The sequence below is a fragment of the Vanellus vanellus genome (assembly GCF_965231255.1).
Source record: "Vanellus vanellus genome assembly, chromosome: 11".
In the NCBI taxonomy this organism is placed as follows: domain Eukaryota; kingdom Metazoa; phylum Chordata; class Aves; order Charadriiformes; family Charadriidae; genus Vanellus; species Vanellus vanellus.
This window is the reverse complement of record NC_138916.1, coordinates 5,280,066-5,297,261: the sequence shown is the minus strand read 5'-3', so window position 1 is coordinate 5,297,261 and position 17,196 is coordinate 5,280,066. Positions and strand designations below refer to the sequence as shown.

At 36.4% G+C, this 17,196-nt stretch overlaps 1 protein-coding gene across 1 annotated transcript in view; it reads right to left on the bottom strand.

Annotated features, from left to right (window-relative positions):
- The window catches only part of HERC1 (HECT and RLD domain containing E3 ubiquitin protein ligase family member 1), a 106,386-nt gene that overhangs the window by 51,063 nt on the left and 38,127 nt on the right, over positions 1-17,196 (bottom strand). Inside the window, exons 17-25 of the mRNA XM_082488645.1 lie at positions 16,566-16,757; positions 15,507-15,728; positions 14,433-14,606; positions 12,634-12,748; positions 12,419-12,539; positions 10,118-10,289; positions 7,800-8,106; positions 6,349-6,469; positions 6,023-6,074 (exon numbers count right to left, since the gene is read on the bottom strand). Of these exons, the coding sequence (XP_082344771.1) occupies positions 6,023-6,074; positions 6,349-6,469; positions 7,800-8,106; positions 10,118-10,289; positions 12,419-12,539; positions 12,634-12,748; positions 14,433-14,606; positions 15,507-15,728; positions 16,566-16,757 (1,476 nt within the window). The remainder of the gene's footprint in view (positions 1-6,022; positions 6,075-6,348; positions 6,470-7,799; positions 8,107-10,117; positions 10,290-12,418; positions 12,540-12,633; positions 12,749-14,432; positions 14,607-15,506; positions 15,729-16,565; positions 16,758-17,196) is intronic.

Here is a 17,196-nt window from a genome sequence, read left to right as displayed (position 1 = left end):
AAAAATTGAATTGTCAAGGCTACAAATTATGAAAACCCCTTCACATTCCATTTCCTTTTCTGTAAATAGTGTTCATGTGCATTCGCATGGTATTCCTTACACTTGCTACTGAACAGATTGCCAGGGCTACAGAAAGAGCCACCACAGTACTTTGGTCTTTTTAAGTATTTGACAAAAATATACTCACAAAAATTTCTTTTGGATAATGCAAAGATTACATTTAAAGACTACTTTTCAAAGTGTAATCCGATTTCCTAATTTCTGCTTGTTTATGTAACACAGCAATATTGTCTGGTTTACAGACAACAAATCTATTTTTTCATGTTTACTATGAAAAAATTAAAGAACTTCTATTACTCAATTTTACTATTTATACCTGGTGACAATATTAAGAAAAAGTAAAGACAGATACCACCTTACCCTAATTTGAATACTAATTCTTATAATACTCGTTTTAAAGCTCTCTATTAAAACTAAGTTATATGCTGAAGTGGCAGGTGAGAAACATAAGATAAATAGGACGAAGTAGAATAAAAGGGTGCTAAAATACTTAGTTTCATGCAGGAAGGAGTTTCCTAGCATATGCATGGTGAACAGAGCCCAAGGGAGAGGCTAAATGAAGCCTCAGATTTCCTACAGGAAGCGTAGCTAAATCATTACCCAGTCCCCAAAGTGCTGTCTACATAGCAACAACTATTTCAAAAGCCTCTTTAAGCCCTACAGTCTTTCAACAGCAGGAGATCTTAAAGCATCCCAGAGTGACATTAGCTTCCTATCCTCTACTCGTCCTACGCTACGCCACTATGAAGCACAGCACAGTATCAAAGGATTTGTAAAGAAAGAAAAAGCAATCCCAATGTCTTAATCTTTAGGAAATCTTTCAAGGATTAACAGAACATCAGAAGAAAATTTAGTTTTGATAGTCAAATCTTATCAGAAAAAAACCTCACTGTGTATTAATACAAACCTAAACTATTTCATAGTTGAAAAAAGGTGAGTTCTTAGCTAATCATTTCAGTATTAAATGCAAGAATGTTTAAATGTAAGAACAATTTAAAACTGTTTCAAATTGGGAGAAAAGTCCAACAATTATGAGATACAGGTTAAATGTAAAACAATAAAAATTATAAATAAAAGTATAGAGTTTAAAAACAAAGGTGTCAGAAGTCTAAGTAGTATACTTCAGAATTAAAAAATCATTTAAGAATTAGGGGACACAGATCTAAAAGTTGGTGTTTTTCCTTGAAGATGTTAAATATCAATAGAAGGATTAAAAGTATGATTGTATATTAGAGCTTAGCTTGATTCTGTGTAATATCAATTACACAGAATTGATTGCAGCTTAGCACTTCCATAAGCCTCTACAATCGCATGAATAGAGTTGCACATAAGAATAAACTTTAAGCTTACACTATAAAAAAAAAAAGTTTACTTGTCCTTATAAGCCAGCTTGTAATAATGAGTTTTCTAAATGAATGTGGCACAGCTGCAATACACACTTCATAAAACATAAAATATGTAGGGAAGCTATAGAGAGAAAAAAATAAACATGCCATCAGTTACTTGCTTGAAGCTCTTCTTTTTTCTGGGGCTCAACTGGCCAAAAAGGAGTAAATACACTACACCACACGAGAATCAGAAGACAAAAGCAGACAATTGAAACAGAAGGTAACATGCTCATAAAATCTCTTCCTCATATTATTTTTACTTAAATGATCAGTCTCATCTCAATCAATACAACAATGTATCAAGCAGGAAAGTTTGGGAAAAGAGGTATTTACTCTTGTTTTGAATTAGCATAGCCTAGGTGACAGACTTTCTAAATTCTCCACCTTCTTTTCAGGGCAAAAAAATTAAATATCCCCTTTAACATAGTTATATGCATACTCCAAGACATGCTTATATCCCTTACTCAAACATGATCTTTCAATTTCAAAATGCAGAACTCATATTATTACAGGTACACAAAATTATTTCAATTTAATTTGGATTTCATTTAAGTTGCTGCTTTTTTCAGAATTGCCCAATTGTGTTAGTAAAGTACTACAGTACACATAAGCACACTGAAATTCACTGAACTAAGATTTATGTGAAGTAAGAAAACCCAAGACTGGAGGACTCTTATTTATCTGTCTGTAACTATGCTTATGATTGCATTGCTAAATACGCATTGTTTACTGTTAAGTATCTAATGCAGTGTACAGTATCCCGAAGGTACTGTACAGGATATACATATTCTCTGGATTTGCAAAATTGATAAAGATTAATCTAAGCAACAAAAAACCCTCAAAGGGCTTAGATATGAGGGGAAAATATTAATGGGCTCATCACCACTTATGACCAAAGCATTGAAAAAAGACTTCTGCAGGAATGGAAGGAGAAGTTTACTAATCCAGAAATAACTACATAATAGCAAGGAACAAGATATTCAACGGATCCTCAGGCTGAAGTAGGAATACTGCAGTCGTATTTCTGAATAGATACAATAAATGAAGACGACAATTAGATTAATGATTGGACTGTGGCTAAGATGTTGAGTAAAAAGAGAATACTTTCTTTCCGTACTCATCTGCAAGGCTGTAGAAACAACTTACAGTATTAGTAGTTTTTCTACTGCTAGTTTGCAATTTATGAATAGGAACAGCTTTCATACCATAAAAACCTGACTATAACCAATAGTGAGATACAATTATTAAGGAAAAGTGTTCTGAATTTTGAATGAGTCGCTGCATTCAATAAACAGAAGAATCAACTCCAGAGGGAATTACTCTTTTGCCTGTTACAAAAGAACCTCTCCCTGAGACCCTATACATACTATATTATTTTGACAAGGGATCAAATACTCTGCGTAGAATACAGTTCAGGACAAATTAACCCTACAAAACCTCAGCTGGAAACATCATGTGTGGCCACAGTTCTGTAACAAGTAATGTGGTTAAATTTTAGTAAACTTGCTAAGAGATGGGAGGAACCGCATGTCCATATTATCAGGGAAATGTTTTTAGTGAAAATTCCCCCTTAAGTCTCTAAAATAGCAAAGCACACAGGAAAAAAATCTCAATGGTGATAGAAGGAAATTTCTTCAGGAAAAAGCCTTGCTTCCAATTAGCTCTGCTTGTCAACTTCCTTCACTCAGTTTATGGAGACACACTTAAAAGAACAAATACTTTCAAGGGACTGCTGCAAACTGCAGTAACATATTATTCTAAAAACCACATGTAAAAGGAAACATGATCGAATTTGTTGAATAATAAACTTCAACGGAAAGAAATGAGAGGTGGTTCCCACAGTTCTTTATGACTCCACTTGTTCTTTCCCATCTAACAATGCCAACTCTACATTCAATCCAACAAAATTTGAAAAGCTGAACAATGGCTACCTCTGTTTGCAGAGACAGAGACAAAAAACCCCAGGAGGCTTTACTTTGTGTTACTTGCAATTTGAGAAACGTTTCCCATGTATAGATCTGTTGTAATGCACGACTATCCTCTGCACTAGAAACAGAGATCTTCTCTAGCATCTATATGGCATACATGTTTCCTTCCCCTCCTCCTCATTTAAGAGGGGCATAAAACCTTCTGTGTCTTCCACTCAAAAGCAGATCATACGTGGAAGCCCTAGGAGCCCAAGGTACAAACATGCATATGGAAAGAACATCTCAAAAAAAAAAAAAAAACCCACAAAAACCCTAACAAATAAAAATAATGCTGCTTGTTTCTCACTGAAATGACAAATGGTTGTTTCAGGGGAATTTGACCCTGGTGGCACTTAAAAATTCAGCTGCAGAACACCTTGAGGAACAATGCTGTAGTCTTCTGTAGGTCATCTCTTCTATGGTGCTTGCCATAAACAGGAACTTAGGCTTTTTCTAATCCTTCAATTCTTAACAAATGTAGCAAATTCAAATGCAGCTAGCTCATTCTGATGGAACTCAATCTCTTTTGCCAGCAACTTGGAATTGAGTACAGCATAATGCAAATATGCCGGAATAATTTCTCTCTCCTATCCAAGGTGAGGTAATAGTGAACATAAATGTCCCCTTTATTAGTCACGGCATATCACAAGAATAAAGATGAAACCGAAGGGGTTTTACCAGTCAAAACATCCTTGATAGGCACTGTAGTATCTCTAGCACTTCAGTGTGCTGGCTATGTTACAAGGGGTGGACAATCCAAAATGGCTGCAAGTTACATCTTCACCCAACACTGGGCCACGCTTCAGTTCTAGAAGATCAACTAGGATTCACAAAACCAGACATTTCATAAGAAATGAAAGACCTTAAATAGCACCGAGCTGAGCAGCTTGTCTACTTGTGCACCCAGATCTTTGTCAAACTTTTACTAACCTTGATGTAAATATCAGGAAGGTTTCCCTGTAACTGCACCCTGCATTCACTGGATGAGACTGGCATTGGGTTATCAACCAAAACTGTCATATATATCATCCAGCACAAGTAGAAAAGTTTTCATTATCGTATGCTAACTTCCAGCTGCCAAAACCAGGCAAAAAACCAAATATCTGTAAGTACCACAGTACAGCAAGTAAGTCCTCCAGTACTAGAAAACAGGTATTGGTACATGTTGTCACTGTGTTCAGTTTGCAAATGAGCTATCTGAGCTTCTTTAGGTTCTGGACAGATCAACTGCATTTACCCCTGTTTCTCCTCAGTGTCAGACACCTGGTGCAGAACCTTCTGTAATAGAAAGCTTCTATAGACTAGTTGGTTGGTAAAGTCTATTCTTGCATTATTGCTTATCTCCTGGAGCCCGTGACCAAAACAACCTCATCAGTCTAACAAACAGCTCAGGAATCAAACCCATACGATACACTGTATCTCAGATCTAACCCAAGATGATTTCCTGGATTACTTTTAGGATACAGAGGAAAGCCAGCGAAAAGTTCTGTGTCAGATTAATGGCAAAGCTAAAGATGGTGGCTTCAAAGAACATACTGCAGATCAGAGTGCTGACAGAGGCTACCAGATCTTCTAAAGCTGAGAATACCAACATAAATCCTTCTGTCACAGTATGAACAGCTCTAGTAAATTTCTTTACTTGCTCAACTGGTTCAATTAGTTATCTATGTATAAGGAATTCCTTTCCGCTTTATTTACAAGTTGAATTGTAATGAGTGCTGCCACTGATCGTTTGCTTTACAATTCCAAAAGACTGTAAAAAAACACTGACCTCTCAGTACTCTGCTTAATGATGAAGGCTATTAAACTAGAATGCTTACATTACCTAATAGTATTAAGCCTTCTGTAATTAAAGCGTATCATAACCCAACCTAATTCCTGTTAACCTCTTCCCAAGATTTTTACAGATACAACAGACATAAGTCGTGATTGTAGCAAAGACCCTGCATCATCCAGAGTGAAGCGGGACTTTTTGGTCTCTGTGTAAAGAAACATCCATCGCTCCCTCTGCTGCCTTCTGCGAAAAGCTCATTGAGATTCCTCAGAATGAAGCAGCAACAAAAGGCAATTAAAAAGCTAAAAATTTGATTTATATTGGAGTAACGGAAGAAGCGGTTGCTTGGTTCTGCAGGTGTGCTGGTGTTGAGAGGAGGCAAAAATCGAAGCTGTATTTTCTGGATGTGAGTTCTCCACGTTCAAGCACATTTTATGGTAAAAGTTCATTGTTAGCACAAAAATAGTGTTCCATTTGATACTGAACTTCTCTGCCAATTTTTTTCTTCCTGAAGTCACACAAGTGAAAACAGAATGAATGTTCCTAATTCAGTTGAACACACAGAAATCCTCACTGGCTTCAAGAGAGCATCGCAATTCTAGAAACTAGAAGAAATAGTTATGACCTAGGAAATACTATAACCACACCACAAAGCAACAGAACTTAGCACAACAAACGGTAGGTAATAATTATTTTAAATGTTATTTTAAAATACTCAGTTTTAACATCCTGATTGCCATTATGTACGGTATTTAACTGCAAACACATTTTAACTGAAGAAATACTAACATATTTATCAGGTCAATATTCACTAGGTAAAAAAGAAAACTCACCCCTCTTTCTGTGTGATGATGCCAAATCCAAATCAACATTTCGTCTTCCGCTCTAGATTGAAAGATTAATAAAAGCCTCATTTCTTTAAGTGAACGTATGAGGTGCATAATATTTGAGCATTTAAAATTCATCCCTCACTCATAAAAGTGAGAAAGTTAACAGAGGTATAATGATTTCAATCAAGCTTTTTCGCACTGTTACTTTCTCTTAACAATGGTAGTTATTAGAAGAGATCTCTATATCGAAACACAGTACTGAACAAACGTTTAAGATGTACTTCCCACCTAAATAATTATTGACAAACTCTAAATGCTAGCTTACTTACCAATGAATAACCTTCCTCATCTGACTCTGGCTGAGATAAATCAGATTCACTTCTTGACTTAATCAGTCTGTAGTTTGAGCTTGCGTGGATTGAGCGACTTTCTGCAGTAAGACTTTCACTCCTGCATCAGGTGCACGCACACACAGAAAGAAAATACTGATATTAGGCAAAAGTAAGAGTTGTTAGTCAAATTTAGCAGGTACCACAGTTTTATTTGGGAGCAGACTACCACAGAAGATCACAAGACCGCACCAAAGAGGAACAAAGTGGTCTGATGGCTTCAGTTATTACGCTTATAAAGGGTATTAGTAAACTTTGTTACTTCTTCACTCTGTTATTGGTCAACTGAACAAATAGCAACCTCAAATGACAGGTCATTCAAGTGCCTTGGTAGGTATTACATACAGTATACAGAAACACTTCTGAGCTGAGAGGACAAGAAAACAGAGACAGAGTAAGTGGGTGAAAAAGCACTAAAGTTATTAAAAACCCACCCATAAAACGCATCTTAAAGTTGATACACTGGAGATGAAAGCCACTTTGACAATGACAGAGGCAGCCACCCATGCTGTAGGGACTAGACTTCCAAAAAGAGGCAAAAAAGAATAAAAGGGTACTGAATATATATAATTTCCCTCTGAACTTGCCATCGATATCTTAATTTAAAATACCAAAGCTGAGTTTCTGTACATTAGAAGCTTAAGTAGGCTCAGGAGTTCACGAGTAGCACCTGCTACACAATTTATATTCTAATATGCACAAAGGTCTCTAGAATAAAAGTTTAAATGGGTCGAGTTTAGAATAAACTGTGTTACCAAGAATATCTCAGGTTATTAAAATACCTTAGTAGTACTTACACTATTTAAATTATACACTTCTACAATTCAACGAGCTGTCTGGCTTTATTTTGTTAGTCTCCAATACCTAACAGTGTCTTGCAGATGCCAATGTGCTAGGAATATTTATAAAAATCAATCACAAACAACACTTTTTTTCATAATAGGCTTTAAAACTTTTGATATTAAACATATCCTACAAATTTTTTTTGGACACTACTATATAGGACATTGGCAATGTTTAAAAAAATACAAATATGGTAATAAAAAATCCAGACACATGAACAAATTTAGGAAAAATAAACAATTTTTCCAATTACCTCAAATTATCTGTACACCTGATGATCTGGACTTCCATTACTATTCATCACTAAGCCCAGCTTTGAAAAGTAAATATGCTTGGCACAGAATAAAACTCTTGTTAAGGTTTAGTTAATGTGGACAAAGAAAACTGAGAAAAATCACTATTCTCAACCAAAACATAATATTGCCCTAGGCAAAAATCTACTTTAAAAAAAAAATTCTAAGAATCCTCAAAGGAAAACTGAGGTTATTTAATCAGGTATAAAGAAAGCACAGAGGAGTTAACTATTCTAAGCAGTCAGCAAACCTCACCTCGTCATGAGTCCGATCCCCTCAGCAGTAGTAGAGGGAGGTTGCTGTAACTGTCCATCCTCCCTTCGTTTCTGGAGCTCCTCGATAACAGGGCTTACTCCTAAGATCAGTAAGGCACATCTGTGGATCACAGAGTTGCACGCAGCAGTATACACATCTTGACCTTCTGTCAGGTCAGTGCTGATTCTTCGTTCCTGCTGAGACTGAGGAGGTGGATCATCAAGTCTAGTCCCTGTCCCAGTGTTCATCCTATCTCGATCCCGACTGCGAGCTACTTCACGGGCTGATAGGAAACATTGAAATATTTCTGTAACATGCAACACAAAAAGAAGGTCTTAACTTCTAGGCAAAGCTACATAGAATGAAGTATTCATCTACATCTTGGGGTAAAAACCACCCCACTATAAAGAACAACAAATATTTTTCCAACAGTTAAAGAATACATTAATAATAAAAAGCTATAAAAGTAGTCATGTAAACAGGTTAAATGAAGCATTTGCACAACGTTAAGTTTAAAATGAAGAGGAAAATGCAACTTGACAGAACACTAAACACTTTCAGTGCCTTACTGCAACCCAATTCCTGTTTGGATAGTGAAGAGAAAGAGATTGTTTCATGTTTGCCTTTTAGCAGACGTATATGAAGTAATGATTCTGTAAATCCGTATTCCAGACACCAGCGTATCTGCAATTCAATACTGAAACAATTTCAGGCTTTTAATAGCTTTGGTCAGGACAATGAAAAATCAAAATTCTAAGCCTTCACTTTGCTTAATTCTGCTGTTGTCTTCGAAGCCAGATTCTTCTAAAGAAGCTGTGTGTGAGACTGCATAATCTCTGTCCAAAGACCTAAAGCTCTCTTGACTCAATCATTTTCATTTTAAAGGTTCAGTTCCCCTTTGGAAAGGCAAAGCTAAATCCAAACACTTCCTTCATTGATATTCATAGTGAAAAGCAACAAGGCAGGCATCAAGGACACAAACTGAACTCTGCATGTCAGGATTAGTTTCCCTGAGGATCTCCAGTAAAAGAGTCATCATCTTCCTACTTATTTGTGCCTGTAACACTACTGTCTGTCCGGATACTTCTGCATACCAGAAGTTTCTGTACCCAGAAACTGTCCAGGTAGATTTTGAGAACACTGAGCATTTGCTCAGGATAACTGCATATCAAGCAGCAAAAGCATATTGCAACTACTGAACAGGTAACATATGCATAAAACCTTCTAGAACCTTAAATTATCTCATGAATGAGCACTTCAACTCCATAGTGCACTTTCAGGAAAGCCTACTGCATCTTGTATGTAATGACATATCATACAGAAAGTAAAGGTGTAACATACATTTTGGTCTATAAGATCCCAAACAGGAATATGGGAGTCCTGATAGGGAATACAAACACTGACGGCAAAACACGTGATGACAGCAGAGACTGGAAAAAGATAAACATTCTAACAGTATCCAGAGGAACAATATTCAGAAAATAAAAATAAAAAAATATATATATGGAAAATATTTCAAGTCAGCCAATTTTCTTTTTTAAGCTACATACGCTCTACAGTAATTTTCAAGGGTTAATATGATTTCTTTCTTTAAGAACACTAGGATAACAATAGGAAAAAACTGAGTGTGACTGTATGTGGCTTCACTAAAATTGGAAAAATTAAGTACTAACTACCCCATTGAGCCTGATTACAAGCCCAAGTCAGTATAAGAACAGTTTGTGGAGTTCACCTTTTTCAAGCCATCTTCTGAAGAATTAAACAAAGGTTTTTTAGACAACCCACAAGAAAGTATTGCAAGCAGCGTTACAAATGACAAACTTTGACTAAAACCTCAAAGCTTTTAATAGATTCAGGAAGAGATATTCAAAGATACAAGTGAATTCCAAGTCAGTCAACCCACTGTTACCAACAGCAGTTTTGTTTCCAAACTTCAGAATAACATTACCCTTCAAAGCTTATTACATACACGATTAACACATACAAAGAGAGCAAAAATTCAATATATAAATACTGATGTAAACTCAGAGATCTACTGAATATAATTTTAGAGAAAATAGTATGAAACCTATTAGTCAGGTGCCCAGAGAATGGCCCATAAAGGCAGACCACTTTCCTACTATTCACATCACCTTGTATCAAGACTTTTCTGACCCAATAAAAGCACTACACCATTTTATAAAAATGAACTTCTCCCGATCTTTACACAGACAAATCTTTCATAATCTTTAAATAAATTCTCCATTTTACCTCAGAGACAAAAATATATCATCCTTCCAAAGCACATTACGTTAACGACATACATAATGAGTACTTACTACCAGCTGTCATAACTTCATGTTCTCTTTCCTCCTCTTCATCTTCTTGTTCTGGGTGCCCTTCTTCTCTGTCCCGTTCTGCCTGCTCCTCCATTTCTGCTTCTTCATCAATTGTACGAGTAAAAGAATGTTCTTGACTATCAACATCAGCAGATTCTTGGTTATCTAACATCTTGATTGAAAAAAAAAAATATACAGTGAAATTAATTCTCACCAAAATGAAAGATGAACATAAAAGGACATACGTATTTAATTAGGGTTTTTCCTATTAGATAGTTAGTTTTGATATAGTGTGAAGTAAACAACAAAGCAAGCTGTTTACATTCAAGGCTTTAAATATCTAAGTTGGAAAATTTAATTTTCCTTTAACAACTGTTACTCAGATTATTTGCAGAAAAACGACTCCCTGTGATGCTTACTTAGACTCTATTGTCAAACTTCGACACTTCAGCATCAAAGCCTTTAGCAACCACATGCTGTGGTCTCATAAAATTTTCTCCCTTTAAAAGGGACATGAATATGATAAAACTTACTTCAACGGACAAGATTTTGTTACTTAAAGTGATACCCAATATGTTCCCATACGTATTCTTAACAGTCCTGAATTTGTAGTTCTTTTCCTCCCTTTTATTTCAATGAAAGTAAACAAATGCACACCCCAAGATCAAAGATTAGTGTATGAGGTGCACAAGAAGAATAACAGAATTTGAATTTAAAAAATCTTTTCGATGGATATATTTGGGTTGATGCTTTCCTTAAATTTGCGGATATAAGTGCTGACCACCAAAATACTTTCTACCTAAAAAACAATTTTCCAATGCAGGAAACAGCTTCAGACAATCTGAAGAAGGCAAAGCTTTAAATATAAAACATACAGTCACATTAGAGGTTTTAGATACTTTAGAAGGTAATTAATCCTACAAATCTTGGGATATACCCATTCCACTAGCATAATTCATCTGCCCTCTCCTGGCAGTTTTCCTTTCCAAAAAAACAGGAGGTCTTGGTAGCAGTGGATCATGGTCACTGGCACCTTTTATTTGGTCTCGTCATTCTATCATTAAGCCTGTGTAAACTATGCAAATGCAAACTAGCTATTTTTTCCCAATGGTATTAAACCTGAGATCTCCTTGAAGCAACAGATCTACTGCATGCATTTAGATTTGCTTTATGATTTCCAGTAGTAATGGAACTTATTGCACACATGCTGTACACGGTACATAACTGTGACCTTACATAACAGCTATAACATGAACATGAAGCAACAGATTTATTATGTGCTTAGAAAATGATCACCCTGTGTATTCTTGGTAAGCCAGAGAACCACCAAGCTTAATGTACGCATACTGTCCTGTGTACGCACACTACTCTCAATGCTTTCAGAAGTGCTGAATCTCTTGCAGATATGTTAGATCCCTACCATGAGAAAGGAAGGGACAAAGACACATATCGCCTTAATATTAATTAAAAAGAGGAAACAGACGTACACAGTTTTAAAAAGCATCACGAGTTCTGAATATAGCAAAAAGGCCTCATAATCCTGATGTCACATGAGAATTTCCTTGATTAAAAATATCCCACTTGTAGATTGTAAATAGCAATTAAAAATCCTATCAGAAACCCTAATCCTACTTTAAGGACTACCTTGTAACGCCTAACGGTCCCTAGCCTTGAGTAATTCAAGGAACGCTTCCGTCATCAATTCTGACCTGGCTTAATAAAACGATTCGGAAGTTACCATCACGCTAGTTTCAGGCCCAGTCCTATCTTTTCTAACATTCATGCAGAGCTGACAAGGACAGACAGCCTTTAAGGAATGAAGAAGATCAAGAAGAGAATCTGGACAGAGAGGAAGGAAAAAGTGATGGGGAGTAATGCAGGGAAGGGGAAGAGAGGTGCAGAGAGGGACAGAGATCAGAGGGCCAGATAACTCAGTTGGGTTCAGGAATGACAGACAGACTAAGCTGTGGCCTGGTCAACACAGCTAAGCAATCTACATCGAAGTTGTAGGCTTCTATGGCACAGCATATTAGTGCTATGTGTACACGTAAAACGAGGCTTCCGGCTGTCCTTGAGCCAAATATTGTCAATCACTCATTTGCTTCAGTTGATTTAATAACACATCTACTATAGATTAATGGACTCCTAATTATACATTGCCCATTTTCATTTGAAAACTCCTGAAAGTTTTTTAACAATGTAGAACAAAAATGCCAGCAACGTATATGAAATTAACATTATTTAATATTTTCTTAATACATGGTAAAGCCGAAAGAACTGAACAGAGATTTACAGGCTTACCCATCTGTCTCTTGAGGATGACCTAGTCTGAATAAGTTCCATGTTCTTGCAGGCAAGCAAGCGGCTCCGAACTTTATATACACAACGGTATACTTCTGCCAAGGCTTTGCCAGGCTGGTACCTACAAAAGAGAGACCCAAACCAGAAAAAAAATCATACAAACTTTCTTTTAAAAATTGAAGTTGAACTTTTAAAAGCAACTTTAAGTTACTTGCCTGCTCTCACCACAAGCTTGACTAAGTAAACTTGTATGTTTCAGAAGAGCTGCAAGAACAAATCTGGACACAGTATCTAGGAGTGATTCATTACTTAGAGTTGCAGTATCCCAATCTGAAAGTAGAAAGGATTCATCAAAACTGGCAACTGTTTCCAACACGCGAATATATTTTCAGTGACATCATAAAAAAAAAAAATCATAACCCATTTAAATCTTTGAATTTAGAAGTAGTTTTAATGCTTAAGAGATAAGTTTAGCATCAATAACTCCTAAACACACTGCTTCAGACAAACGTGTTTTGGACTCATCAAGGTTCTTAAATCTAACAGCCAGCCACGGGCTGCCACTAGAGACACAAAGAGCTGAACTTCGGGTGCAACCTCTCTCTCAAGCAAGGATACTAACTGGAGCTCTTCTCTCTACCCAGCCACTGATTTACACAGAACTTGTTTAGAAACACACCATATTTGAGACTTTCTGCTCTTTTACACATGGCTGAAACCACATGCAAAATTATTTCCCAAACTTATTTATGATGAAAAAGCCTTATCTCCAGCAGGAAAGCCACTATTATTAACACAAGCACAAGCTTGAGCACAACCTTCACTGCTAATACTAACGAGACATTTTCAGGTCTCAAAATTAAGGTTTGTCCAGTATTTTCAGAAACCGACTTTTTAAATTCAAAATAATTTCTTCCCCACTTGAAAAAGAACCGCTATGAAAGTAATACTGTTCTACCACAAAATAACTGAACTGCCAAGCAAACCTCCCCAACTACCATAATTTTTCGTGGGGAAAAAAAACATTACTGTCCTGCTTCCTTCAAGTAGCTTTGTAGTATTTTTTTTTCAACTAAATATTACCTATGAATCCTTGCAAACTGCTGTAGAAATCACAAAAACTTACCTGGCCACATAAAGTTTACTCTAACATACCTGCGCCCCAGCAAGTCCCATTACTTTGCATTTGATGCTATGCTAGCAGTCACCATACAACTTTGAGTCAGCTTGCATTGTGAACAGAGCAGAACTACATCAACTTCTAAAACAACCAATTCCATAACCAAAATAATATGTATTAGCCCATTTATCTCAGTTTTTGCAAACGGACAACCAGCCTTTTTACCAGAATTCCTGCTTCTGTGGAATGCTGCAAGAGAATTCTCTGCATTGCTCTCAATGCTCTGGCATACAATACCATTTGCTATCTTCTTGATCTGGCCTAGCTTGGCCAGAGCTACAGAAAATTATCTCTGGATCCTGTAGGGAGTTACAGTGCAACCACAATGCTTAGTGAATCTTATTAAAAGGAGACCTGGGAAGCAGCAACCCAGATTTCAGGCAATACGCATGAAGAACCATTAATAGTGTCAGGCCAGCCTCCCAGAGACTTGAAACTCAAAAGATGACTTAGCCCTTCGTCCCATTCCTAGCATATTTGGCAAGTTACTTTGCCCTTCACCATCTCCTCCCCATCAATGTTTCTTTTAAATTCCAAGTTTCACCCTGCTCTACTAGGAAAACAGAAACACCAGCAACTGAGTAAGCAAACAAGAGTTTCTTTTTTCCGTTTTGGAGGGAAAAAGAACATTGGACTATGTGTATGCCAAACACTGGAATCAATGTCAAAAGTAACAGAATAAGCAAAAGAAAGACCGTGGAACATGACAATAAATTAAGCTTAGCATGTCACAGAAGTCATTGCCAAAGAAAATACAGTATTCTGCTAGGCATGTAGTTGAAGCCTGCAATACACTTTTAACACACACACACATATATATTTTCAACATCTTACCTTTACTAACAGCATAGTCTTGCATACTAATCCAAAGGCTCCTTGCTGGCTCTTTTGTACAACCCAAGGCCAAATCAACATAGACAGAAATCTCAGGTCTCAGCTTATAATCAAATGGCTTCTGTTCCTCATTTCCAGATAGGGCCACTTCTAATAAGGAGCTCATGCATTTGTCTAACAGAAGGGAAATACTTAAGAAGTTAAACTCTGCAAATTTTGAGGATTATGCACATCTCTCCAAAAGCCTATAAAACAGCTTTCACTCTCCACTTCGTTTAAAAAAAATCAAGACTTCTCATTGTCCGACTACAAACTCATGTTAAATAAGGAATAAAAGGACTTAGGGTTACAATTTACCCAAAACATACGAAAATTTAGAGGCATTATCCAACTCTGCTTCAATAGCGTAATTCTGTATCATTCATTCTACCTGAACTATATAGCCATACGCTTGCGATTATTGTATCTTCAGACATGGACCCATTTCAAAATACTACGTCTTGTAAATTAAGTCTTGAAGTAGTCTATTCAGAATCAGAAAAAGGAAACGTGAACAAGCCACAGAGAAGCAGAAGCAAGTGCATTATGCGGATAGGAAGGGATGACTAGAAATACTAATGCTGAGTCTTGCTAACGCTTCTGGTAGATTAGAAGGATTGATGTTTGTTGTTAATAGTATTATTTCTAATGAATAAAAACTCTACTTTGTAAGTAGAATACAGTTTAAGATAATCTTTTTCCAGAATAAATATGAACAATGGAGCCCCTGGTGTGTCTGCTAAACGCTGAGCATCTAAGAGTAAAACATTTAAAATTAACTCAGTGAAGTCTGTGCTACTTCTTTCCCTGAGAAACTGCAGATTTTTTTCTTCCATATGCATTTCCAAATCCCTTTGTAAACTACAGCATATGCTTAAATATCCCTTTTCCAACTTTTTGTATTACTACGTAAATAGAAAAGAATGCTGAAAGACAAACCCTAAATACACAGACTTTTTCAAACATCATCAGAAATTTCAAAACTGAGCACAAATATTTACAATGACAATTAAACACTTGCATTTAACAGCTTACCTAAATGAGGAATATCCATTTCCACTCCATCACTGAAAAGAGGAGTTTTCAACCAATAGGCTGTATCTTGTTCCTCAGGGGTCACTGGGGGTCCCTGAAGCATGCCACCAAGACACCGCCCAATAAGCAAAGCTACAGTTCTCTCTAGATCAACAAGCCATACCCAAGACTGGGCAGGCTGTGGTAAGGGCACTCCAGCCGGATCAATTAATTCAGGTCCACCTAAAAGTATTAGCAATGAATTGTCAATCTGCCACTGTTGCCCAGATGTTAAAAACAATTCCAAAATTAGTAAAATTAATGACAGATCTTGTTAGTATTTCCCAGCTAATAGCAGATTTACGCCTCAGTCAACAACCTGTAAACTGAAGACACAGAGCAGTTAGGACAAATAGATTGTTTAACCTTATACCCGCAGCTGCAGCAGAGGCCATCACCATTCATGGTACAACTGTTCATACTCAAGTAAAGGCTCTTTGAAACTCTGCCCCAAGCACCTATTTTGTCCAATACATATTTCTTTGCATTCTGATAAACATGCATAGATAAATGATACAACTGGAACCAGCACTTAATAAAAGCAGAAAACTGCCAAAAACATTAATAAAAAATTCAATGAATGGCAAGTAAGTCATATGGTTTAGTTTTAGGTAGTCCTGTGAGGAGGCAGGGAGTTAGAATCAATGATCCTTATGGGTTCCTTCCAACTTGAGATAATTCTATGAGTCTAAAATCAGTGTTTCTTTTACAAGTAAAGAATGGTATTTTCATGTATTACAGACTCAGTATTTTCAGTTCAATATATATTTCCCATATTGGTCTCGGATTCCCATTCAAGTCAGCATACATTCTGGTTTGATAGAATAACGTTTGCTAGAGGCTCAAAATATTTCACAGCAAGCGATGTTAATACATTTAAGATTTTGAAAAGGAGATGTAGCAAGACACCTAGCTTAAAAAAAGTGACACCTTTAAAGGGAAAGTTAAACTTCCACTGTAAAAAGATGACATGCCATTCTTTATTTTTCAGATTAAAAGTGTGTTAGTTATTACACTTACCATGAAGTGGCCACTGTAATTCTTGATCTTCTAAAAGGGCTGCAGCAGGTAACAGTCTATTAAGACGATCTAAAGGTGGCAACAGATCTAGCAGGTAACTCAACAAAGGCCGAGCTACTGATACTGGCAGTAACAATAATGAGTTGACAATCTGAGAGAGCATACTACCAGCAGCCGATACATAAATTACATCTACAGAGAAAAAAAAAACAACTGAAATTATAATTCAGAATATAATTATATTCCAAGCACAATTTAACAAGTCAGAAAGAACTACATAAAAATATCCCGGCTGTCTCAAAATGTCTCAACCGTACGCGTTGAATTGGGGTGGTGGTGTTGTTTAATAATTATTAATCCATTCCAAACTTTACTTCTGTGCTTTTCAGTAATCTCAAAAAAAAAAGTAATTTTATAAAGAGAAAAATAGAACGGAACTAAAACAATAATGCACAGAGACAACATCCCCTCTATTCTGTATTTTTCCTGTATGCAAAATGTTATATCAAAAACATGAACCAGATGCTATCCTTGGGTAGATACTTAATCTCCTCATTTCAGGGAGGCTTGGGATGTCTACTTTATGCAGCTATAGGGAAAATAAGGTATTTTATTACTTAAATGTAAACAA